Raw genomic sequence first — 25,940 nt, 5'->3', positions numbered from 1 at the left:
AATTCATGATAATGTTGGTAAACTCCTAAGATCTGTGTGGAATGACAAATTGAAAAGGGCTCATTTTCTCACTCACCACTGATGACTTTGAAACTTTCAGATAACACTTTAATCCTTTAGGCCTTTGCTGCTGCTGGTATTTTAGAGGTTTAAGTCACAAATTTCTGGAAACCGGAGTTACAATTTTTCAAATCGAGGCTGAGTTCTGTTCCTCTAGCTAGCTGTACCAATTTGTGTTCAGAATAAAATACAGTACTGTGCTGACCTGTCAGGCCCTTTGATCTTAAAAGTAAAGAGAGGCAGGGAATGCTGCTTCACACATAATCAACACATCTCCGAATTATTAAAAAGGCGTTTTATTATAAATACATTTTAGTTGTAGCAGTAAAATACATTTTGTGTTACCACGAATCTTTTAAAACAAAAGAACTTCACCAAGACAATGATCATCACAATGTAGTCACTGCAGACTTGTCCCAAATTGAAAACTTGTCCTAAGGAACCAGAGTGGCTAAAGCAATTCCAAAACTGTTAAAAAACAGAAAGAAGAAACAGACCAAAAAAAGGAAGAAAATAAAAACCCCAGAGAGGGGCTTTTTGAGTTATTTTACTCTTTAGACACTAGAACCTCTCCCATGAGGTATCATTAACTGCAGGAAAAAAATTGTTGTAATTTTCCCATAAATTATGATTAGATGGCTGTATAAATGAGAGACGGAAATTGACTCTATCGGTTTTACATCAGCCTCCCTTTGGAAGACTTGCCCAAATAAGACCCAGTGTGAATTTGCTAAATTAATTGATCACACGACGTTAGCCAAACAAGTTTAGATAAGAACTGTGTTTTTGAAGCATTAAAAAAAAAAACTATGTCACTAATAACAGGACCCTTTAATAAAATGCGAAGCAAAACTCATTACCTTTATAATTCAGGAGAGGTATTTCAATCACCGTATTTACCTAGAATACAACTACTACATGTAACCAGTACCTTCATGGGTTTCAAAGAATCAGGTCAGATGACTGGCACAGAAAGCGGACACAGTACAAGGTCATACACACGGAGTGACAGGGAGCAGGCATGGTCTGGGTGCGTGAGGATCCAAGACCCTCCCTCTGCCTGGGGCAGGGGGCTGAGAAACAGTCTCAGCCTCCACGGACACATTGGGACTTCAACGTGGACAGAGGAGCCCTCTGACCTACGGAAAGACAGAGGTTGACAGAGGTTTCTGCCTAAGAGACAACGTGCAAAGCAAAATGTAAATAAAAAGAAGCTCCCTATGAGTTGGAAGTGGATAAAGTAACCTGTGCTGAACAATGAACAACCCCCACGGATGGGCATCAGGCCTTCTGAGTAGGAAGTACTACATTAATAACTCCAAAGCTGGGTGTTCTAATGATGCTTACCATGTGGACTTCTATGTCTAAGTCGTTCTACAGTCTATTATCTTAAAAATATTTTTTCTTATTCTAGTATCTCAGTAAATTCAAAGTCAAACTAAAAACTGGAGACAGAGCCCAATACCCCTCAGGCTACAGTCTAGAGGGCGATATTAACAATGACATTAACACAAATTTTAAAATACCCGAAGACCTGTTTGGTTTACTGTATCATAGACAGCTTCCTCCACAAAAATAAATCGCTCATCCATGTGCACCTATGGTTTATGAGTAACTCATGCTGTGTAGGTGGCAGATTCCCCTAGACTGTTCTTGCAAACTACATAGATTTGTATAAGGTAGCAAAGTAATCAGAGATGATTATCCATCTTCTGCCATTTTCATCACTGCAGCCTCCCTAACACCAGCTGACATAGAGAATCCAAAAACAATTTCGTTATCCTGAGAAATACATAATTTGAAAAGAAATCCTTTGCCCTCAGCCCCACCCCCAGTAAACACTATGAATACATTATTTGGGGACTCTCTACTGTCTTCCGTGTCACTGCCACCTTAGGACAGGCCCTCCTGTATTGAGTGCCAGGTGCATCCTCATGACATTGGGATGGCTTCCTTCCACAATTCTCGTGTTCATGTGGGTGGAGGTCAAGACTGATTCTGTGCACATTGAACCAACACACAGTTTCCAGACCCAAGCCCAGGCTGCAGTGAACACAGACCCAAACTCGCCCTAGAAATGAAAGAGCTTCTGCACCCTCACGTGGAAGAGGAGCCCAGGCCCTAAAAGGGGCAGCAACAGGAGAGGGCGGCAGCCAATCCAAAAAGGGCTCTTCACTCCACAGAGCTCTTTCTTCACTCATGGCTTCAGAATTATAAAGATGTCTCAAGAGCTTTGTTTTTATACTGAGTAAATGGACGCGTGATGGAAAAGACCTTCAGACTTCCTCTAGGCCAGCGGCTCTCAAAGGGCGGCGGCACCTGTGCCGGCAGCGTCAGCACAGCCTGGGAACAGGTTGGAAACCATCGGGCTCCAGCCTGGAGCCCGAATTTCTGAGGACGGAGTCCGGCAATCTGTATCTTAATAAGCCCTGCAGGCACTGCTTGCCCAGGTCCGAGACGACTGCCTTACCCTGCGTGAAATTCTGAAGGCTTCAAACAGGACAGACTCTGAGACAGATGCCTCTGTGTGACTTCTGCTCTGTGCTGAAACCTATGTCATCCACCACCCCCGCCCCCTTACTTTCTCAAACATAAAAAAATTAATGAAAAAAATTGATTTCAAAAAGGATCAAATTTTTTTTAGAGTAATACTGATTTCTCCTCCTACATATAGTTCAAAGGCAGGCAGTCACATGCTAGAATGCAAAATAAAATACAGAAGAGACCTCATATATGAGGTGCAGGAATAATCTAGTAAGACTCTCCAAGAACATAATGAAAATTCCATAATATCATTTAATGAACCCACAGAATTATATAAAACTTACTATGCTTTATGCTTAATATGTGTATCAAAATAAAATCTCTCTGTTGAACAAATTGCAAATAAAGTCTGGCCTACTGCTCTCATTACTGAAACTACGAGTACAGTCTGTCTCTGGGTTTTCTTAACACTCCCGTTTCAGACACTTCAGATACTTCTGTACCACTGGGTTTAGGATTCAACCACAGTTCACACCAAGTCTAGATTCTTCTGTTAGCTCCCTCCTTTCAAGAAACATTTATAAACTCCTGTGACTGTTTCTTTCAAGTTTATTTCAAAGTAGATATTTTCAATCATTTCAAAAATTTTAAATGTTACATTAAAAGTTTGTTTTCAGTCTGTGTAACCTGATATTCTAGTTTGAAGTAGTAACAATGCAATTTTCTGCATATGTTTTATAAGAATGCTAATGTTAATTCACTTCTTACAACAATGGTCTTGAAATTGCTAATTAAACTGGTAGGAAGCAGTAAGCTGCATGTAGCAGCTTTACAGTAAAATCTCAGCAAATAAATATCCAGCCTCAAGTAAATGGAAGATGCGAGAAGCCTAATAGATTGAGCACGGTGAAGACTAATGCGCCACTTACTCTTGATGTCTTTGTAATATGTGGCTGACCTCATGGAAGTGATATTTTCAACAAGAAATCATAGTTAAGACATTATGCATTATTTCTAACTGCTAGGTGGCTTGTAGATCAGGTAGCAAAAAGGGGAAAGAAAGAAAAATCAGATCCATTCAAACATTCCCTTGGGATTTAGGAACATGAACACACACATACACACATACACACAGTGGGTGTTAGAAGTGGAGGGTTCTCATGTGCTAAGGGGATGGTCAGCAAGAAGTAATGCCTGGTATATCGGAGAAAACAAATCACTGTCTTTCTGGGGCTACAAGAAAAAAACAACAAATGGCACCTAAATAACATTTAAGGCAGCAATTTGTATCTTCCAATACGTTTAACATTTTTTTTTAAAGATTTTATTTATTTATTTATCTTTAGAGGGGAAGGAGAGAGGGAGAGAAACATCAATGTATGGTTGCCTTTTGTGCATCCCCTGCTGGGAGTTGGCCTGCAGGGAACTGGCCTGCAACCCAGGCCTGTGCCCTGACTGGGAATCGAACCGCGATCCTCTGGTCCGCAGGCCCGCGCTCAATCCACTGAGCTACACCAGCCAGGGCCCAATACGTTTAACATTTTAATCTTCTATTTTTTAAAGACTTTCTGGGATTCTCTTTTTAAAAACAACTCCAACAGAAAAAAAAGCTAAGTGTAACAGGTGTCTCTTTTTAAATGGCTTTTCAGTAAATCTCATTTTCTTCATTACTGTGGAAATCTGAACTTTATCTTGAAATTATTTTTCATGCCCTGGCCCTTAGGCAAGGTGGGTTTGTCTAGCCAAGGTATCTTGAGATACATTCTTATATGTTTATAGCTTTGCTCTTGAGATGTATTCATGAAAACTATTAAACGTGTAAAATCAACTATGCTGGAGCAAGATAACACTATATATTATCTCCAAGTTAGAAAATTCACTTAGCTTTCCCAGCCGCATCTATGCTTCCATAAAGAAGAAAAGTATTTCACAAACTGGTCTCGGAGAGTGCTGTGTTTAATCAGGTAATCCTTATTCAGTGGGAATTCTGCTTATCTAACTTATTCTGCAATTCTTTGAAATGAAAAGATCCACGGGTGTTTATACCAAACCTCAACTTACTCTAGACTCTCTCATGAAAACGCCCACAAAGCAGTTTGTTATTTCATATATATAAAATGACCTAGATAGAAAGCATATCTGCCCAAGGAAAGGAAAATTAAGGTCATGTTATTACAATGGTCAATAATTAACTACTGACTCATCGAAAACAAAGTTCTGCTATAATGATTGGGAAAGGCGTATGCCCTGATGACCACCAAAACACCAGAAAACAGCCCTGGTACATTGAATGAGGCCCTTCAAATCATAACAAAATAGCACTACTTTTTAGATCAGGAAAAAATTTTAGCATAAATACTTTTTAGACATTCTATCACCCAAAAGAATTCTTACAAGTAAAAAAAAAAGAAAATCTTAGTAGCACTGAAATTAAAATTAAATAAAAATTAGTTCTGACAAGGAAAAGGAAACTTCAGTATAACATGAAAACGAAGAAGTAGAAAGACACGTGAGGAACTAGCCTCAGTTAAACCTGTTCTAGAAGGAAGGTGGTATTACCTGGTGTTATCCAAGAGCCAACACGAAGTTTTCTTTTAAAAAAAAAGAAAGAGTTCCACCTGAACTCTAAGGTTGAGCCTCGTCTATAAAATCGGTTGTTTCTAAATCTCATTTGTGGGTACTCGCTAATACCACGGAGAAAAAGACCAAGAGAGCACGATTGCGCCTCAGAAGCCACCCGTCATTTCAACGGGAAATCCCAACGACTCCTGCAGTCAGACTTGCTCAAAACCATCCCAGACATTACCTGTGAAACACTGCTGAGAAAGAGGGAGCCTGCTGGAGGTGGAGCTCCGCAAGCAGCAAGCAGAACCCGAGAGGATCAGGTGGAAACCTCCGCATCCCTGCCAGCTGGGGGTGCCATTGAGGAAACGAGCGCTCAAAAGACCCTTGCAGCAGAGCAGGGGACTCCTATTCTTTTTAGTTTTTTTTAAAAAATAACTGCTTAGAAGAGGGACGTCACAACTTAATAGCTTCCTTATCCAAGCTCCCACCACCGATGCATTTATACAGACGGTGGGGTGTGCACATGATCTCTTTAAGTAAATAAAAATACAAATACTTTAAAAACTGATAGTTTTTTTAAAGATTCAAGTCTGGAAAGCAGAAAACTAGGCAAGTAGTTCATGGCAAAGGGTCAGCTCTGACGCACCAGCTGTCTTCACATCATCACGTGCTTTACGTGCTTTTGAACATTTGTCGGGCTGGTGGTAGAGGCCTGTGGGTTTCAGGGGAGAAGAATCACCGCGGACCAGAGAAGGATTTTTCACAGATTTTTTCACATCCTCACATTGAGGGGGGGACCTTGCTTTCATTTGGGCTGTGTCTTCAGTTTTGTCACCGAGTTGGAAACACATTGCTAGATGGCAAAACGTTTCTCTTCTCCTCTGGTGACTCAAGTCGGCTGGACAACACCTGACACAGCTAGACGTGATCTGACACCACACCTAGGAAACACGGTGCCGTCACAGGCTGGCCTCGCTTCCCAACTGCAACTCACGCTAACCACTACCACGCCTGCAGCCTCCAGGCCCACACCTGCTGCCCCACATGAGACCTGCGGCCTGTGACGTGAAGCCACGTACAAGTGAACCACGCTCCGGGCAGACAGACAGAACTCAGAGAGAGGCAGTCTTCACTTGTCCTACAGCTTGACAACCTCTGACGAAAGGCACTGTCCCTCCTAGGCGGTCTGAGCACTGATTACGGGGGTCGAGGCTGGCCAACACCGACCAAACCCAGACACGCCGGGGCTGTGAGCAGTTTTCTCCCCACCTTGCCACTTTCCAACCCTGGTTTACGAGCCTAAGCAGCCCTCCGAAACACCATTTTGGAACAAATCGCCAGGACCCACTGGTTTGTCTGCAAGGTTTCCCAATCTCATCTTATTTTTTTAAGTTATATTGTAGTTTCAAGATACTTCTGAAGTATAAAAGTTGTAGTACTAATTCAGGAAAACAATAAGGGCATGCACTGCTTCAAAAGTGTTACAAGACCACCAGTTTTAAGAGGGTAAACGTTTTTCTACTTTGGATGTTACCAAAGTCCATTCAAAACAACTTTTAGACCATAGAATATTTAAGATAGCTATTTAAAGTTTATATTTTTGTACAAGTTCAATGGGGTTATTTTTGAAGAATCAAAAGACATGAAAAACAAGGGTGGTTTTTTTGCCCCAGATTTTGATGAATTTTGATGCATATTTGAAAAACATTGTATTTTTTTCTTTAATGATGTTCCTCAAAACAGCAAAATATTTGAATTGCCATTTATAATGTCACATTGTAATGTAAACATCAAATAAGGTACCAAAATTTTTACTGGAGGGGGAAAAAAACCTTAAAGCGGCACAAGTCTTTATCCCACTAGAGCGGGAGTGGGGAGCCAGATTACAGACATCTGCACATGCATAGTGAGGAAAAAAGGATTTTACTGAATTCACGCATTTTTAAAATAGTTATCAAGTCTACTAAGCACCAACAATCCTAAAAATTTTTCAGCTTCATGATCTGTTTAAAAAAAACACACTATCAAATTAACATTAAAAACAAGCTTGAAGTGTAGCTTGTCCAAAAAAATAACTAAGTATGCTCATGTTTTCTCACATTACAAAAAACAGCGGCATACAAAACATACCTGCAAAGAATGCCTCTAACTCTATCCTACAGTGGATGGAGATTGTATCAGCACGTCATATGGAGTCTAAAACTGTAAAAGTTTTAGAATGCAGCATCTTGTCACCAAAAAAAAAGCTGATAAAACTTAAAAGTATTTAGAAGATGCTGCCCTTTATTTTAAAAAATTTTAAATGAATTTAAGCAAAAATAACATACATTTTGTACATCAACTGGCCATTTCTGGTACAGAAACCCAGCATATGGTAATATTATTGAATAAATGTAAATGCTACTTACAACTTTTTTTTCTTTTTAAATACATTTTAGACAAACTTTTTTCTTTTTTTAAAGTTGCACAATTAACCTCTTAGCTGCTAGCTTGATGCAAACATATGTAACAATACACAAATTTAAAAATATTTTTTATTCTACATAAAAGCTGTCAAAATTCCGACACATCAAAATGCAAAATAATGGAATATACTTTTAAAAAATTAGTTGCAAGTCTAGCAGCAAAGCAATTAAGTGAGAACGTATTTAATATTAAAGCAAAGGGAACTCTGCATCTATAGATGAAGTCCAACTACCTTAATTCTACCGGTACAAACAGAAATTAAAACATTCTCCCTTGAGGAAAAAAGGCGATTATTTAAAATAGGAGTAAAAGCCGTTGCTGCCCGAAGAGCTCCCCAGGCTGAGTTCCTGGAACAGGGACAGAGGGTCGCTGCTCTTCTTGGCTTGCTCAGGCGGGGGCCTGGGCTTGGGGGGCGCCCGCAGAGCACTGGCATAGGACATGGTGGGCCTGCTGCCCACCGAGCTCTGCTGGCTGCTGCTGTTGGCCGACTCCGCGATCTGCTTGTTGGGCATGAGCGGGGGGAACTGGCCGAGATGCTGCAGCACATTATAGTTGAAGGAACTGGGCATCTCGAGGTTTTCAGACTTCAATTGATCCTCGGGGGGAGGTTTGATGGTCTTGGGCGGAGCTAGAAGCAGAAAACAGTGACAGTGATTAAGGCCCGGGGATGGTCACACACCTCACTGATGTGTGTCACAGCTGGCGCTCAGCCCCAGGAGCTCAGGAACAGGGCAGTCACAAGGACAGGCAGCTTCTGCCACAGAAAGTCAAAATCACAGCACATCTAACCCACCTTCTGTATCTTATTAACACTCAAAAAAGAATCCTCTATATGACCTGAAATAGCTAACACACAAAAACTAAAGGTCAAGTCTGAAGGTTTGCTTTCAAAAATCTAATTGGTACAATCGTACATTTAATATTTATTATTTTAACTGCTCACAGTTTGAAAATGGGATCTAACATGCTCTTTCTTATATAAAAATAAGCTGTATAGGCAGACTTCTGGTCCCAATAGCTTTTATTATTAACCTAAGTAATAGTAGCATTGAATTCCACTTCTTAAGAGTGATATTTTTTCTTGGAATGTACACGCATACATGGAATAAGGTGAAAGAAAAGCGGCTAGGAGCTCGAGTTCCGTTTCCTGTAGCCTGCCTGCCATTTAGGGCCCTCAGTTAGAATCTGACGCCCTTTTCTAACGTACTGCTCACTAAATCCAAACTGGTTTCCAAACGCTGCTCTTGTTTTCAATCTTTTAAGAATTTAACTAAAGTTATACTGGATTGTAATCATAATAACATATTTGCTGGGGATAACTTGGAAATTATGCAAAAGGCCAAAGAAGAAAATAAGTCATTCATATTCCCAAATATCAGAGAAAAGTCTCAATTTGTTGGTGTATTTTTTCTAAGGGCATCACATAATGTAGACATTTTTTAACTTATTTAAATAACCTCTCATTTTTAGAAATTTGGATTATAACCAATATTTTACTTTTATACACTGTTATAAATGTTTAATTAGAGATAAACATTTCTGAATATTCATGACTATTTCCTTAGGAGAAGCCCTCAGAAGCATGATGCTGGGTCACATGGCAGGCACACAGTGGAAGGTCTTGGTAACGCAGACAAACTTTCCTGCAGGAAGATACTGTCGTTCACACTCAACCAACCATGGTTATTCACCTCCCTAGTCAATCACAGCATTGGGGTTATTACTGTTTTTTTAGAATGAAGCTATTTTTTTTAGACATTGTATTTATCTTTAGAGAAAGGGGAAGAAAGGGAGCAAGAAAGGGAGAGAAAAATCAATGTGAGAGAGATACACTGAGTGGTGTCTCCCACATGCACTCCGTCTGGGGATCAAACCCACAACTTAGGCATGAGCCTTGACCAGGAACTCNCCCTAGTCAATCACAGCATTGGGGTTATTACCGTTTTTTTAGAATGAAGCTATTTTTTTTAGACATTGTATTTATCTTTAGAGAAAGGGGAAGAAAGGGAGCAAGAAAGGGAGAGAAAAATCAATGTGAGAGAGATACACTGAGTGGTGTCTCCCACATGCACTCCAATCTGGGGATCAAACCCACAACTTAGGCATGAGCCTTGACCAGGAACTCAATGGGCGACCTTTCAGTTGTGGGACGATGCTCCAACTGAGCCATGCAGGCCAGGGCAAGCTCATACTACTTTTATTTACTTTACTAAGATTTATTATTTAACCATGTTCTTATTTTCATGATGATATAATCAGAGTTTAAAATCTTTTCATTTAAATAATAAATGCTTACAAAATAATATGTTTAACCTAATGTCTACATTCCTATCCAACCATGAATTCAAGACCTCTATTAATTTATCATATATACCAGCTAAGAGAAATCATTCTTTAAAACTATGAATTTTAGCCTTGGCTGGGTGGCTTCCTTAGAGCACTGTCCCACACGCCAAAGCACTGTGTTTCATTCCCAGTCAGGGCACATACCTAAGTTGCAGGTTTGATCCCCACTGGGGCACATACGGGAGACAACTGATCAATGTTTCTCACATTGATGTTTCTCTCTCCCCCTTTCTCTTTCTCTTTTTTAAAAATATCAATAGAACATATCCTTGGGTGAGGATTAAAAAAAAATCTATGAATTTTACTAATCTCACAACCAATGATATTTTTCAAAATACATATCTCTACAGAGTCTTAAATTTTCCCCAATGTATCAAAAGAAAACATCTGATAAAGTATATCTTGTTATCAAGATAGGTGAACAGAACCCAAGCATACATGTTGGAGAGCAACCCCCACCTGTGCTGGTGAACCGCCAAGTGTAAATGCCCTGTGGGGAGACTGGGTCAGTCCCTCACTGCACAGGGTCTGTTTTCGTGGTTTCAGTATCAGCAGCCAAAAGTGTGATCAGTGCCAAAATGGGAAATCCAAAGGTCAAAAAGGTCACAGACATGGTCTCTGCTCTCAGGCTTACAATTGTGGAGAAAATATCTTCCTGCTGATTCACCATAGCAATTGCCACATTCCTCCAAAAATAAACACGTACATGCACACACTGACAGACAAGAAGCTGTATCTCAGGATATTTGTGATTTTGAATTCATTTTTTAATATTTAACTGCTACTTTCAACTAAAGAATACTAGTTTGTCTCCTAGCAACGAAGAAGATAATTCTGTACTTGTGTAAGATACCACATGTCGGGCATTTGTTTAAGAACTTTCTACTTTATCTGCTCAGGTCGCATTTTTATTGACTTTGGCCAACAGCTGTCCTAAAACTTAGATGGAAAAATGAGTGAAATGATCTGGCTTTGAAATAAATTATTATAAACAAAACAAGGAAAAAGTAACCAATTTCCATCAGTGATTTGTAATTTAGATGTTTCTCATGAAACTCAAATACGATAATATGAGTGTGTTTAGGTTAGACCTTTAAAACACAGATCAACCCCAGGAAAAGTACAGCGGCTTATACCATAGGTACTAATGAGTGTTTAAAGATTAAAATGACAATGTCTCTTGCCAGGAAACAAAGTCAACATTTTTTTACTGCTTTTTGTCCTACCATGTCTAATGTTCTAAAAATATGCATATGGCACACTCAAAAATAGGTCAGTTACAGAAACAATGGATTCAGGTTCTAAAGGTGAACAAGATTAATTTCAAATACAAAGGTTGCTACTAGGGCAGAAATTCACCAAAAATCACAGACTTACTCCTAAAGATCAATGTCTATAGCCTACAAAAAGAAGTCTACAGCTTAGAGAATGCAAATATTATCATTCATTTCTTTACATTCAAAATACACACATAAAAAAAGAGGGAACAAATTAAGGATAAAAGTACATTCATGTTCAAGGCTAAAGAGGAACACTTTAGACACCCCACCATATATTACAAGTCTAAAGCCTTGTCGACTCCAGTGACTTTCTATGCCTTTTAAAAAAAATCTCTACCTGTCACAGGCTGAAAAATACAAAACAAACAAAAAACTCAGAAAACAAACTTTTCCCAAGCAAAAATGAGTCTAACTAGTATTTAGAAATATGTTTTAAGTTCCACTACCTTTCTCATCCATTCACAGGTCAAAGTGATCAGCTGCCCATACATTCAGATCCACTTACCTTCCAGACTGCAAATGCGGACTCAGTGCTGTCCTAAATCAGTAAAGCATGCCTGAGGCTGTCCATGAGCTATGACCATTGACTACTGTTCAAAGACAGCAATGCAAGTGGGGGAGATGGAAGAAGAAAACTCCATGGATACCCAGGAGCTAAGTAGTTCAAAGCTATGGTTTCAGCAGCCCACCGCCTTGTCTTACCTATCAACTCTCTGGGCTGAGCTGCCCTGCTGGATCCATTGCACGGAATGTTCTGATAGGGGGTAGATGAGGTGGCGTTTACCCAGGACTCCGGGGATAGAAAGTTGAAAGAAGATTGGTTACTATGGTCCTGCAGCTCTTTACACTGAGCAAGACTGTCTTGAGGAGCACTCACTTCTTCAGAACATGGCTGAACTGAGCTAGAGGAGATTCTTCTTTGGTACAAGGGCCGACCAGGTCCTCTGGGTTCATACTACATAAAGGAAAAGGACATTTCATTAATCAGTGAAACTTACATCCCCTTCCTGAGATACACAGCAATCTCACTGAACCAAGCAGAAATTCTCAAAAACACTCTCCTCTGCAACTGCAACACCACCCCAGGAAGCAGCCTAAGCTCCGGACATGGTGTCAGGAGACCTGGATTCAAAACTCAGTTCTGGCCCTTAGTAGGTAGTCCAATGACAACACACAGGTAATTTCTGATTCTGCTTTCTCATCTGTAACATAAGGAGCTGAACTTCCTGTCTTCAGTTCTAAATGCTATTGATGTTTTAGTACCATTAGATTAAGAATAAGAATAAAGAAAGATATCTGTTCACAATTAAACAAAGAAATCACAGTCATCACCAACTGAATCACGGCCATCTTGAACAGGGTCATCCATTCTGGACTTGTCTCTTGGGCCTGGGCCTTCAGAGCCTCCCAATTTATCATCCCTTAAACCTACCAGATGGCAAGACATCATTCCTCCTGCCCAATGGGAAGTACCCGATTGGACTCGTTTTGCGTCTTCTTTCACAGTCTTCAATTAACATAGAACATTCATTACTTTCTTCAAAAATATCCTTTATATGTCTGGAACCCAGTGAACTTACTTCTTGTATTTTCTCCTTCCTAAAATGCACAACCTATTCCTCTAGCCCTCCCAACAAGATCTATTTGCCAGCCATCTCAAGATTTTTTTTTTATTACTACCTATGTACTCTCCAATTCTTTCTCGCCTGAGTGCTATGACCAATATTCATGCCCGGTTGTAGTGGCAAGGCCAGATGGAGTAGCAGTAAGGTATGCGACCTCAGTCTGGGGTGTCCCACCTGCAGCCCATGGGCCGCATGTGGCTCGGGATGGCTATGAATGTGGAGGCGGTGGCTGCAGGCACTGTGAGGGTGCTGCCACTGTAGCCAGAACCACTGTTTGCTGCTAGGAGATCTGTCCTCAGAGGAAATCCTAATGACAACTGAACAAAGTGATTTCTATAACAAATAAACTACATTTTAGCAGTTTTGTAGTTCTCAGCACACAGATCCTATGCAGGTTTGTTAGATTTTCACATGTTTCAGTGTTCTTTGACCTATTGTAATGGTACTGGCTTTTACGTTTGGATGTCCAACTGTACAATGTTGGTTATAGAAATGAGATTGATTTGTGTGTGCTGGCCTTATATTCTGAAAGACTGCTGAATTCACATTAGTCATAGGACTTTCATTGATTAGTTTTGTGGGAAGGTTCCTTGGGTTTTTGTGCTTTGACAATAATGTTATCTGTGAACAGAGACAGTTTTATTTCTTCCTTTCCAATCTCTACATCCCCTGCCTTTTTTTTTTTTTTTGCCATACTGTACTAGCTAAGACTCCGGTACAATGTTGAATAGGACATCTTAACCTTGTTCCTAATTTTAGAGAGAAAGCATTTAGTCTATATGGTTAAGTATGCTGGCTGCTGTAAGATTTTATAGGTAACTTTTAACAAGTTAAGGAATTTCCCTTCTACTTCTAGTTTTCCAAGAAAGAATGGATGTTGTGTTTTGTCAAATGCATGGGGTTTGTGTTGTTGTTATCTCTTGATACAACCTGTGGTTTTTCTCTTTAGATCATTGGTATGGTGGATTACACTGACTTATTTTCCAATACTGAACTAGCCTCGCATTCTAGGAATAAGCCTCAACATGGTCTTAGCGTATTATTTTGTATATACTGCTGACTTCAGCTTGCTACTGTTCTGTTGAGGATATCTGCATCAATGTTCACTGACACCAGTCTGCGGTCTTCTCTTTTCTGTTCTGCCTCTAATTAATTGTGGTATCAGAGTAATGCTGGCCCATACACATTAAGTTCAGAAGTTCCCTCCTCTTCCATTCTCTGGAAGAGATTGAGTAAGTTGAGGGCAAGAAGACAGAGAGACAAAAAAACAATGAGGCCTGGCCCCACCCTCTCAGCCCCACAGCTCCACCAAACAGAGGCGCCTCCCCGCCTCAGAGTTTAGGCTCTTGCAGGGTTTTACTGTGACCAAAACCATGGCAGTGGGACTTTTGATTCCATACTGCCACTAATCTTCAAGAAGTTACCAACTGCTGAGTTTTGGTGTAGTATCAAAGAGTTATCTGTAAAAGTTACCAAAATTCCCTTTTAGGTATATATCTGTATGATGGGAATTTTCTTTACATGCTTCAACTAAAACAACATACTGCAGTGGATTTGCAAAACTAAAAATACGGCACTCATGAGATATTTTGTTTTGAAAAATAGTTATTTTTATAAAAACATTGTATTAAATACTGGATTTATTATTATAATTTTAAATAATTAGTAATTATTTTTAAATTCTCAGTTTTAATATATAGCTTGTATAATAAAAAACTTCGCAGATTTTTTAATGTAACACAAACAAAAGCTTGGTTTTTGCATAAGGCTATCAACTGAAGCACTATTTGTAACAGCAAAAGACTAGAAACGATCCAAATGTCCATCAACAGGAGGCTGGTGAAATGAACTGTGATGCAGCTCTGTAATGAAAACACCACGTAGCTGTGAAGGAATGAGGAAGATACTGCTGTGGACGAGCAACAACCTACCGAGGTACAAAACAGCGTGTGTGTGTGTGTGTGTGTGTGTGTGTGTATGTATTTCCTTGTATTTTCAAAAAAATAAAAGGATAAACTAAATATTAATAGTAACGCTTATCTACAGGGGGAAGGGATGAGTTAAAGGTGGAGAATAAAAGTGGAAGTTTAGTCTCTATGAATATTGCTTGTTTTATAATTTGGACTTTGGAACTACCAGCCAAGAAGGGAATTAATCCCTACAACATTCCACAAGGGCTCAGGCCTCAGAAACACCAGTTACAATGGAAAGGGAAGGAAGATGAAGGGATAAAATTGGGGGGGATAACCAAAGTCTGTATAGGAACAGCTGTGCTCATTCCACACTCCTCCCCAACAACCGAAAGGACCCAAGCATGAAAACGCCCCCGGAGCAAGTCCTGCCATGCGATCAGCCCTGAGATGTTGCTTTTTGGTGACACAGATAACAGAAGGTCACCAGACATTTAGGGGCATCTCCAGTACAAAAGGATAAATAAACAGGAAAGGAGGGAAGCCCAAGAAAAAAAAGTAACAGTGATCATTTTAAAACATTTAAAAAAGTTTTAAAATACTGCTTTAATTCTTACTAAAAATCTAAAACAAAACAACAAACTGGCAGTTGGTTTCCTCAGAAGAGGCACTGAATTATAAAACAAAAAATAAGATACTAGGAAAAAGGAAAAAATCTCAGAACAAAGAACTCTTGGAAATTAAACATTTGAGGTCTCAAATATAAAATGCAACAGAAGGGTTTATAGACAGAATCAAGGAAATCTTTCAGAACACAGGAAAAAATACAAAGATCAAACTATGAGTGGGGAAAAATAGAGATTTGAAGAAGCCAGGGGGTCTAACATATCAACAGAACTTTCAGAAAGTGAGAAAAAAAGAGACGGTTAAGAACTCATCAAAGAAACTGTGTCAGACAATTCCGAAGAGCTGAATGACAGGTGTGAGTCTTTCCTTAGAGCTGCAGCGACGGTGGGGAAGGTCTGTATCTGCACTGTTCAGTAAGGTGGCCCTCAGTCACATGCAAGTGGCCACTGAGCAACTGAAATGTGGCTAGTGGAAATAAACTATTTTATTTTGCTGCATTTCACTTCAAATCACATACCTAATCCATCATGAATTCCCATGGGTTTTACCTACAAATAGGTCTTAAATTTATTTCCTTCTCGCCATTCCCATTGCTGTATCATAATCCAAGCCTAGACCCAATCCATCATCTCTTGCCTAGAAAACTAAACACTCTCCACTATTTAATATTATTTTAAAATAATTATCTTAAAAATAAAATGTATTACCTTAACAGAATTTTAAAAACAACTTTAATGTCACATTAGGTTCATAAGACTCAATTGTAATCAATAGAATCAAAATTTTATCTTAAGTTCTAAGATCATAGTACATTTGTTTCTGGGTTCTGTACATTGAAATGAATGTGACTTTGTATTCAAATAGTCCCTTTGTAGTCACAAAGTCACATAATGCCAACTGCATTAAAATCAATTTAGGTCTAAAGAAAGAAAAATACCACTTGTATCTCTCAAGCAAAAGTGCTTACAATTTGTAAACAGTATTGTCCCACCAAGCAATATTATTTTTCTACATCCAAATACCACATACTGAAGGAGATACCAGAATGAATGCAATATTATATCTTAGAAAGAAATGTCAGATTCGCTGCGCTGACATTTTGCGCTACTCTGAATCTGACTTGTTTACTCTTCCTGAGTATGAAACAGTCGAGTTGTCAATTACAGACCACAATGAGAAAATGCCAGTTTGAGTAGAAAATAAAATAGTTGAGAGATGTTTCCTTCCAATTTGTAACTATTCGTATTTTCTTTGAGAATCAAAATTATCACAATTAAATAAAATTCCCAGCTTTAAAAACCAACACCCAAGAATTTTTGTATTATTTTTGGAGAACATTTAGAAATATAATACATTAACGTTAATATTCTGGCATTTAAGGTCTCTAAATTAATATCTAAATTATTAGATCTCTAAATTAAATCTCTAAATTATCATCCAAGCAGTCAAAAATTTAGCAGCTACAACTGGTTAATTTTTTTTAATGAATAAATTTTATTTTTTTGTAATCCTCACCCAAGGGCATTTTTTCATTGTTCTTAGAGAGAGAGGAAAAGAGAAAGAGAAACATCGATGTGAGAGAAAACCATCAATCAGTTGCCTCCTGTAAGTACCCAGACCATGGACTAAACCCACAACCTTTCAGCTACAGAACGACACTCCAACCAACCAAGCCACACCGGCCAGGACAGAACTGGCTAGCTTTTAAGATTCAAGAATCCTAAAATGAACCATCTCCCTCTCTTGTCCCCCACTATCCCCTCACCTCCAAAAAGGAAAACGTCATACAGCTGAATGAAGATTTAATTCTTTGGGCCCAAGAACATTATTTAGCTTCCCTCACATCTGCTTCATGTAACTGCAGTCACTTCCCACTTTCCAGGAATGAATCTCACTCACAGCCTAAGATCTGAAGCATTCGATCTAAATGCGGCATTTGAGAAACAGCAGAGGACTAGAAGGCAGGAGGCTCAGCTCCACTCTAAGGAGGAGTACCAGCTTAAGTGGCATGTCCCTCTAACATCTTAGTGCCTCAGTTTCCTTTAAAAAAGAGTACTTAGAATAAATGATCTTCAAGGCTTCGGTCTAGTTCCAGAGTTCTAGCTTTTAAAGTCTTTAACAAATCAAAGCCCTTCTTTTTTTTTAAAGATTCTATTTATTTATCTTTAGAGGGGGAAGGGAAGGAGAGAGGGAGAGAATATCAATGTATGGTTGCCTCTCATGCATCCCCTGCTGGGAACTGGCCTGCAACCCAGGCATGTGCCCTAACTGGGAATTGAACCCCGATTCTTTGGTTCGCAGGCCCACGCTCAATCCACTGAGCTATGCCAGCCAGGGCAAATCAAAGCCTTTCTCAAGGAGAATATATTTTAACTTTTATTATTAAAATATCTAAATATAATCCATTACCAATTTTAACAATCATCAACAATTTGCTGTATTTGTTAAAGCAATTCAAGTGTTATGAGATATACAAAACTATTTAAGTTATTTAAATTAAAAAATTATAGAGCATGCAAATTGACTATAATAAAATACATTCTGGGCAATGAGTTAAAGTTTCAGATCCCCCCCTCGAAGAGGGAAATTGAAACACGAGGGACCCAAAACAGAAATTTTAGAAAAAGATCCCTTTCCTAAATGACAAAAATACTTCTGGCAGAAAATACCCTTAATATTTCCACCTACACTTCAGTCGTGTGGGTCCCTAGGCAATTTAAATACATAAGCTACTGCCCTGGCTGGTGTAGCTCAGTGGATTGAGCGTGGGCCTGCGAACCAGACGATCGCGGTTCGATTCCGGTCAGGGCACATGCCTCGGTTGCAGGCCAGTTCCCGGCAGGGGCGAGTTCCCAGCGGGGGATGCATGAGAAGCAACCATACATTGATGTTTCTCTTCCTGTCTCCTTCCCTTCCCCTCTAAAGATAAATAAATAAAATATTTTTAAAAAATAAAAAATAAATAAATACATAAGCTACTTTTCTTCCCTTCTTTTCTTATTTCTTGACCATTTTTTGTTTCCTATTGTTTTGCCCAGTTCTCAGTTTTCTTATAAACAGACTATTCTTTCTACATACACATCTTACCAATCAGATTGTTTCTTCACATTAAGATGGCAACCCTGACACTCAGGTCTAATCTACAGTCCTTGGGTCCTGAGTGATTTCATTACTAATTGCTAACAGCACATCCTCCTCTATCAGAGATCCTTATCTGGGTTCAACTCCACATTTGTGTGTTTATAGAAACTCCTCATGTTAAACTGTGGAATCATTACATTGTTAAACATATGATCATGATTTTCTAAGCCCACTGATATCTTTTTCTAAATATCAAAATATAATGCTAAAATTTCAAAGCCATTTAAGGAGAAACTAAGTGATTAAATTCATGTATTAATTTCTAGTGTTGAAGATGGTTGTCAGTTTAAGCATAAATTCCTAATTTAAAATGCTTACCACTGTCTTATAAGGTATAGCCCTAATGTATGAGGTTAGTAAGCCACTGCACATGTGTATGTATATATAACTGGGGGAAAGGTCAGCAACTTAATTAATTAGGGCTCTATTTATAATTATACCATCAAAGCTAATCTAAGGAAGAACTAAATGCTCTCGTAAAAATTCCAAGTCTCATTAACTATGGTGCCAGAAACTTTAATTACAACAGAACATCTCATGTAAATGATTAGCTTAGATAATTTAAGTATGAATAGGGGTCTAATTTATTAATTTGGTGATCACCATTTCGGTTATGTGCATTAGGCTTATTAGACACCACACATTAACGATGGTTCTGAGAAGACGCTGCTGGGAAGACAGCAGGGTCACCTCCTGATCACACCACACAAGTCATGAGCTCCTACCACCTACTTCTGAAGTCACAATAAGCAGAATATGTCAATCAGCCACATATATAAACTTAAAGCTACATTTGTACAATACTTTGCTCCATAAAAGGAATTTGGGATGGGATAATTAGACAACAGTATTGAAATCAAAACCATCAACTAATTTCAAAACTACAGTTGCTTGAAGGAAAATATGAAAATGAACAGATGGGCCAAAATTGTCTTTGTTCAAAAGCCAACATAGAGACAAGAAGTATTTCCAAGAGGATTCATCACAGATAATATATATCATCTCTAACATGAGGAAACTAAGTGCTGACTTACTGAAAGCGGATCAGAACAGGTGACTTTTAGCATCCCACCTTCATTATAAGGGCTAGCCCAACAAGAGCAACACTGCAGCTTCATCAACAAATCCTAGACTTCCATAGTGATGTTTTTAAAAAAGAATTTCCCACTCATTACTTATGAGCACTTGTGATCTACTTCACGGCAGAGCATGTCTTAAATGGCAAAGGCTTTGCTCTGCACCAGTAGCAGCACCGCTGTTTCTCTGTTAAATGAAAGTGTTTAACCTGGTACAATTATGCCCATTTCAGAAGAATGAGGATTTGACTCTTACGAGAAAATGACTGGAAAGTATAATAAGAAAAAAAGATCCCATTCATTACCAAAAACAAGAAAAAAATCAACCTAGGAGTAAATTTTAACCAGAAATAAAAGTGCTCCAAAATTGATTGTACCAATTCATAAAATATTCATAAGGATACAATTTCCCCAATTGAAGCAATATATTTAATGTAATTCAAATTAAAATCCAAGAAAGGTGGGGTTTGGGGTTTTTTTTTGTTGGGGGAGAAGGAAGAGTTGAAAAAGGTATTCTAAACTTCTAGTAGAAAAACCACAGAATAACCCTCCCCTGACCTCAAATACACATATAGAAACTGTAAGAAAAAATAGTAAGAAAGGAGACTTTATATCATATTCGAGTATTACAAAACCTTGAAGTTAAAATTACCTCAATATAATTCTGGTGTAGAAACATACATATAGATGAAGAGAAAACTACAAAGTCCAGAAACAGATCTCAGCATATACTGAGAAGCTGTATCTCACCCAAAGGTTAAAGTTATCACGCACAGTAAAAAATCTCATCCATGTAAAAATTACCCAAGAAAGCCCTGGTTCATGCCGAAATTAGAACCACTGGAAGCTCAGAAGCCAAGAACTAACTTGTACTGTTTCTCTTTGCATTTCATCTCCCCTACCTCCATAGCTGTTACAAATGCAAGGATAACACAAAATATTTAGTATTTGCTCAGAAAGCTACTATTCTATTTAGTGAGACTACAGTGACATAATAAAGACTATGAAGACACTGGAACGGTCTGTAACTGGGGCCAGGTAGGACGGCACCTCTGCCCTTACCCACCACACTGGGAAAGGAGCAGAAGTAGGAGAGGCTGCGGGCACTGATGCTACCAGACCTCAGTGCCCAACCTCATCCAGGATGCTGAGGGCCAGCGCTCTTGCTGCATTTGAGGAAGGTAATGAAAGCCCACCAATTAAGCCTTAAGCATCTAAATGAGAATACCCTAAAAATTTTAAGTAGCAAAAATGCTGTATAATAGGATCAAGGTCCCACTTAGAGTGCCTCAACCTAGAGAAAGAAAGGTTTCACAGAGTAATGTAACTGAGCACCACAATTAAGAAAAAAAGTGCTTCAAGTTTCCTCAACACAAAATCTCCCCGCATTAATCAATCACACATTCATATATATGAATGCTTTGAAAAGCTAAATGTTACAGTAGCAGGCTTTGTATAGTGAAATTAGAAATAATTTCTCTAACTTTTCCATACCAACCAGGTACTTCACTTGTCAAAAGGAAACCGAAGTATCAAAAAGAAACCACCTACTCTGAAGGACTGTCCCCACTCCAGGTAAGCATCAAGCTAACACCTGAATGTGTTCGTCCCACATGACATGAAGCCACCAAGTCTTCTAGCAATAAAAGAATTCACAGCAGGGAGGAAAATAAGACATTTTTTCTGTATTGCTAAAGAAATTCTTTTAAAAAGGCTGGAAAGAAACAGCAAGCACATAAACCATTCATTCTGTAGGATGATTCATGCAAAATCATTTTGTACAACATAATATTCAAAAGTCATCCCAATGCACTGAAAACGCCAAAACCTGCAATGTGGTAAAAATAATATTTTCCTTGTCGAGGTATTTTTCAGAGTTGCAAGCTAGTCATCACATGTGAATCTCATGCCTCAAAATACAGTTGACCAAACGTTTTTGGAAAAGTAATTTCATTCTAAGAACCCACTAATGATTAAAGGTACTACTCATACACTCGCAGCTAAACAGTAATATCAAATGTTAAGAGCTCAAGGGTACAAAGAACTGCACCCCCAAACTAAGGAACATTTAAATAGATCAATGATTAAAGTACAGTACTCGGTATTCAGAATCTTCCTAAAGTACAAAACTTGGCAAGACCTTATACAAACTCTGCCATGTTGTTTCTCACATGTTATGAACTCATTGGCAGGTTAAATCCAAACATCACCGATGATATCAGTAAAACTGTGGCGTAAGGAACTCCACGGTGCATCCCTCCACAAAAGCACTTGAAAAACTGGCAAAACTGTCACAATCAGCCTTCTTGGAATTCAGGAAATTAAAGCCTGCAGCAACCGGGGGAGCACTTAATTAGGAAAAACCAGAAAACTTTGGTAAGAACAGCAAGATCTGTGGTGTTTTGATTTACCCTAGTTCCTTCCCCAGCTCTCCAATTCAGTGGTAGCCTTGAAATAAGACCCTGCATTGCGGCCACCAGGACCCGAAGGAATAGAATGGGCCTCTTTCTCAAAAATTTTAATGATTTGTGTTTGACCTGTCTGATGGCTTTTAAAAAACAAAACATGACAAAAAAAGCACTTGTCCCATTTGTATCCAACTCAAAGGGGACACACTGAAAACATTCACCAGCACATATTTCAGTCTCCGCTGCCCGAGACAATGGACAGCAGCTGGATGGAATGGCAGACTAACCACAAGCTGTGGAGGACAGGCTGGGCAGTGAGCTTCGTTCAGGGAATACAGGCTTAGAACACTCTGACCCACTCCTAGCAATCTAGAAGACCACACGTGTGCCGAAAAACCCAGAAAGAGCTGGGGTGACTATACAAATATCAGAAAAAATGTACTAGAAGACAACTGTTAAGCGAGAGAAAGGACATTATAATGATAAAAAGCCAATCCGCTAAGAATATATAACAATTACAAATATATGTAAACCTAATGACAAAGTCCCAAAATACATGAAGCATAAACTGACAGAACTGAAAGAAGTAGAAAATTCAACAATAACAGCTGGAGACTTCCATACGCTACTTTTAATAACAAATACAAAACCTAATAGAAGATCCAAGGAACTGAAAACGTGAACAACAGTGTAAACCAAACAGATCTAACGTATCTGTAGAACACTCCCCCCAACAAGAACAAAATACATCTTCTCCTCCAGGGCCCCTGAAACATTCTCCAGGACAGACCATGTGTTGGGCCAGGAACAAGTCACAATACATTTTAAAAGATTAAAGTTATACCAATATAGCCCTGGCTGGCATAGCTCAATGGATTGAGCGAGGGCCTGCGAACCAGACAATCGGGGTTCGATTCCCAGTCAGGGCACATGCCTGGGTTGCAGGCCGGTTCCTTGCAGGCTAACTACCAGCAGGGGATGCACAAAAGGCAACCATACATTGATGTTTCTCTCCCTCTCTCCTTCCCCTCTAAAGATAAATAAATAAATAAAAATAAAATCTTAAAAAAAGGATCTTTAAAAAAAAAAAAAGTTATACCAATATGGTCTCCAACCACAATGGAATAAAATTAGAAATGAATAACAAAAGGAAATTTGGAAAACTCAGTCTAGATATACTTGGTTTTCTCCAATTTTGCCAAATATGCACCCTAAATATTATACTAGAGGTTCTAGCTAGGTAATTAGGCAAGAAAAAGAAAGAAAATGCATCCGGGTTGGAAAGGAAGGACAAAGGCATGTTTGCAAACGGTATTATCTTCCATATAAAAAAATCCTAAGGTATCCACAAAAAACCTATTAGAGCTAATAAATAGTTCAGCAAGTTTTTATGGTCTACGCCAAACAGCACTGCTTTGGAAGCTTTATAACGTGGAATTAAGATTTTCATATCAGTGATGCTCTTTGGAAATACCTAGGTAGTTTAAGATGAAAAATTTCAATTTACCTTAAAATACTTAGTGTGATAGAGTCCATTCTATGTTAAACACTGCAAATTCTGACATGTGGGAGTCAGTGTGCCATCTGGTACCACCTGCCACCTCTAAGAAACCACCAGGATGAGTCACAGGATAAGGAGCACAGGACTTGGGACTGGCCACTGGCAGAGAAAGCCAACCTCTACAGAAAGTTCTAATGAACAAATTTGTAATAAACAAATGTAACCTAAGCAAAAAGATAAACCGCTAAAAGCCATTTCCCCAAATTAGACAGAACTAAGCCAGCTTCCCTCCTCGAGTGAGTCAGATGGTGAAATGTTCCAAATCAACAATAAAAGACTCTAAAGGGCTTCATGCTTCAACAGTAATGACCACTCTTAAAAGTCTGAAATACCCCACTTAAGGCCCGAGGGTGGGCGGGAGAAGATATGATTAAAGTAAGTTCCAAGATGAGAGTAGCTTTAATAGACTATTAAATTCAATAAAATCTGTCCACTGTCATCAAATCAATAAATACTGGTATTTTTTGCAATCAACTAACCTGAAGAAAATAGGAAGAAAAAGGCATTTACCTCTTCTAAGCTAGGGAGCGAAGAAGAAGATACTGTTCGAGATGACAGTGGGTGAAATGGCTCTTGACCGACAGCATGTTGATGGTTCTGTATTTGTACAAAAGGATTCTGCGGTGGCCTGTGAGGCAGCGGAGGTAGGCCATAGGGAAAACCCGGCCCCATTAGGTGATTCTGTTGTAAGTTAGCAAAAGTCCATGCTCCATCGGGTGCCAGGTATTTCAAGGGAGGCGGGGCAAGGTGTTCAGATGGCAACGAGAAAGGTGAGCTAAATATCTGGGGTGGTAGGCGCTGTGGAAATGCGGGGTTGTTGGCTACTTCAACGTCTCTGCTGTTGTCATTAAAGTTAGAAAAGTGGCCACTGTGGTCTGTACTGGAAGGGGTAGATGGGACTGCTGGTGGGCTCCTAGTCTGAATTTGTCTATATTGCAAAAGTCTTGATTGAGGTGGTGGCATTTCAGCTAGTTCCCGCGCTTCACTTGGATCACGATTAGACAGTTCTCTGAGTAAGCCTTGCAACCTACAGAAAGACAATGAAATATGAGGAGGAGAAAACAAAAAAAGGCTCCAGCACCTTAAGGAGAGCTTAGTCGATGACACGTGAAATTTCTACAAGCAGATCATAATACATAACTTGAGCTAGCATTAATTAATCTCAAATACAAGCGTTAACACTCAATCTCAAATATAAGCGTTAACACTCAACAGATGCTGAACTGCAGACACTGAGTGTGCCCAAGTACCTGATTTCTTTCTTTTTTCCCCTCTGTACGAAAACAGCTGTCCTTGTCTCTACCTCCAGTAGCAGGCAGTGATAGGTCACCATGATGGTGAACCTTATTCAGAAGGGATTAGGAAACACTTCAATGCACTCACATGACACTGGCCATAAAAACACATTTAGAGTCAGAACTGAGCACTCAAAAATATCTGTAGTTAAAAGAAGGCAGAACTCAGTGGTACTAGAAAAAAATTAATAATATATTTATCATTGTTAACTTTCAACCACTGATTTACTTCTGTCTTCATTCGTTCTTCATAAGTATTGCTACTGAGTATGAAAAACACACTACTGAGTAGGATGGTATGTTTCTTTTCTAGAAGAGACCACAAAGCAAAGGGCCACGTTATTTTAGTCCCCAGCACACTGTCCATGCCTAGATTTGCAGATACTTCTAAATTGATTTCTCTATATTTTATGGTCAATCAATAGCACTGTGTAGCATGTGCCCAGAAGGCCAGCATCTAATTTCTCTGGGGACAATATTCCAATGTGAGGCCAAAAGAACAACATTCAAGAAAGAAAACAGTGGATGAGTCATGTTTTAGAGGCTGGTTTTAGCTGCTGAAATACCTGGAAACCGTTGTTTCTGCTTCGCCTTCAGCACTGCTAGGGAGCTTCCAGTCCGCCCTCACTGGAGGCTGATGTAACCCAATGGGCGGCTGAGGAAGGTGCTGGAGGTGAGGGTGAGGATGGTGATGGTGTGAGTATGGAATACCGCCCTGACTCAGATAGGCGTGATGCTCATTCCACTGCTGTAACCGCACTTGCTGCTGCCTTAATGTTTCCAGGGCCACACTCCCATGCATACGATCTGTAAAAATATTTGTGGAAAATTTAAGTTTTCATGCAAGCAGGGTCTCCAGTTAACTTTTTCAAAAGTTTTTGCAACCAGATTTTCCCCACAAATACAATATAAAGATATTGCTACAGTTTGAGTTTTGGAGAAAGCAAATGTTTTCTAAATTTGCAGGTAACCAGGGTTATGCTAATGATGATGATGACTCCTCCTTAGCCACATAATCACATACCCTGGCATCGACTGGATGCTTAATATTATATAGCATTTGGAAGTGGATTCTGATTATTACACTAAGTGATTA

The 25,940-nt window shown here is 39.2% G+C and overlaps 1 protein-coding gene across 5 annotated transcripts in view; it reads right to left on the bottom strand.

Annotated features, from left to right (window-relative positions):
* Window positions 1–5,150: 5,150 nt before the first annotated feature.
* Window positions 5,151–25,940, bottom strand: part of HELZ (helicase with zinc finger) — a 154,331-nt gene continuing 133,541 nt past the window's right edge. For 4 of the 5 annotated variants that reach the window (XM_037070179.1, XM_037070181.1, XM_037070180.1 and 1 more), the window contains 4 exons: window positions 25,411–25,651; window positions 24,060–24,576; window positions 11,904–12,156; window positions 5,151–8,203 (listed from right to left, as the gene is read on the bottom strand). In XM_037070179.1, the coding sequence (XP_036926074.1) occupies window positions 7,866–8,203; window positions 11,904–12,156; window positions 24,060–24,576; window positions 25,411–25,651 (1,349 nt within the window). In that variant the 3' untranslated portion in view covers window positions 5,151–7,865. The remainder of the gene's footprint in view (window positions 8,204–11,903; window positions 12,157–24,059; window positions 24,577–25,410; window positions 25,652–25,940) is intronic. The other variant, XM_037070182.1, reaches the window with a different exon arrangement.

This window comes from Sturnira hondurensis, unplaced genomic scaffold, assembly GCF_014824575.4.
Source record: "Sturnira hondurensis isolate 20B ecotype Veracruz unplaced genomic scaffold, ASM1482457v3 Scaffold0018728, whole genome shotgun sequence".
Taxonomy (NCBI): Eukaryota; Metazoa; Chordata; class Mammalia; order Chiroptera; family Phyllostomidae; genus Sturnira; species Sturnira hondurensis.
Note: the sequence above shows the minus strand (reverse complement) of the source record. Positions and strands in the feature narration are given on the sequence as shown.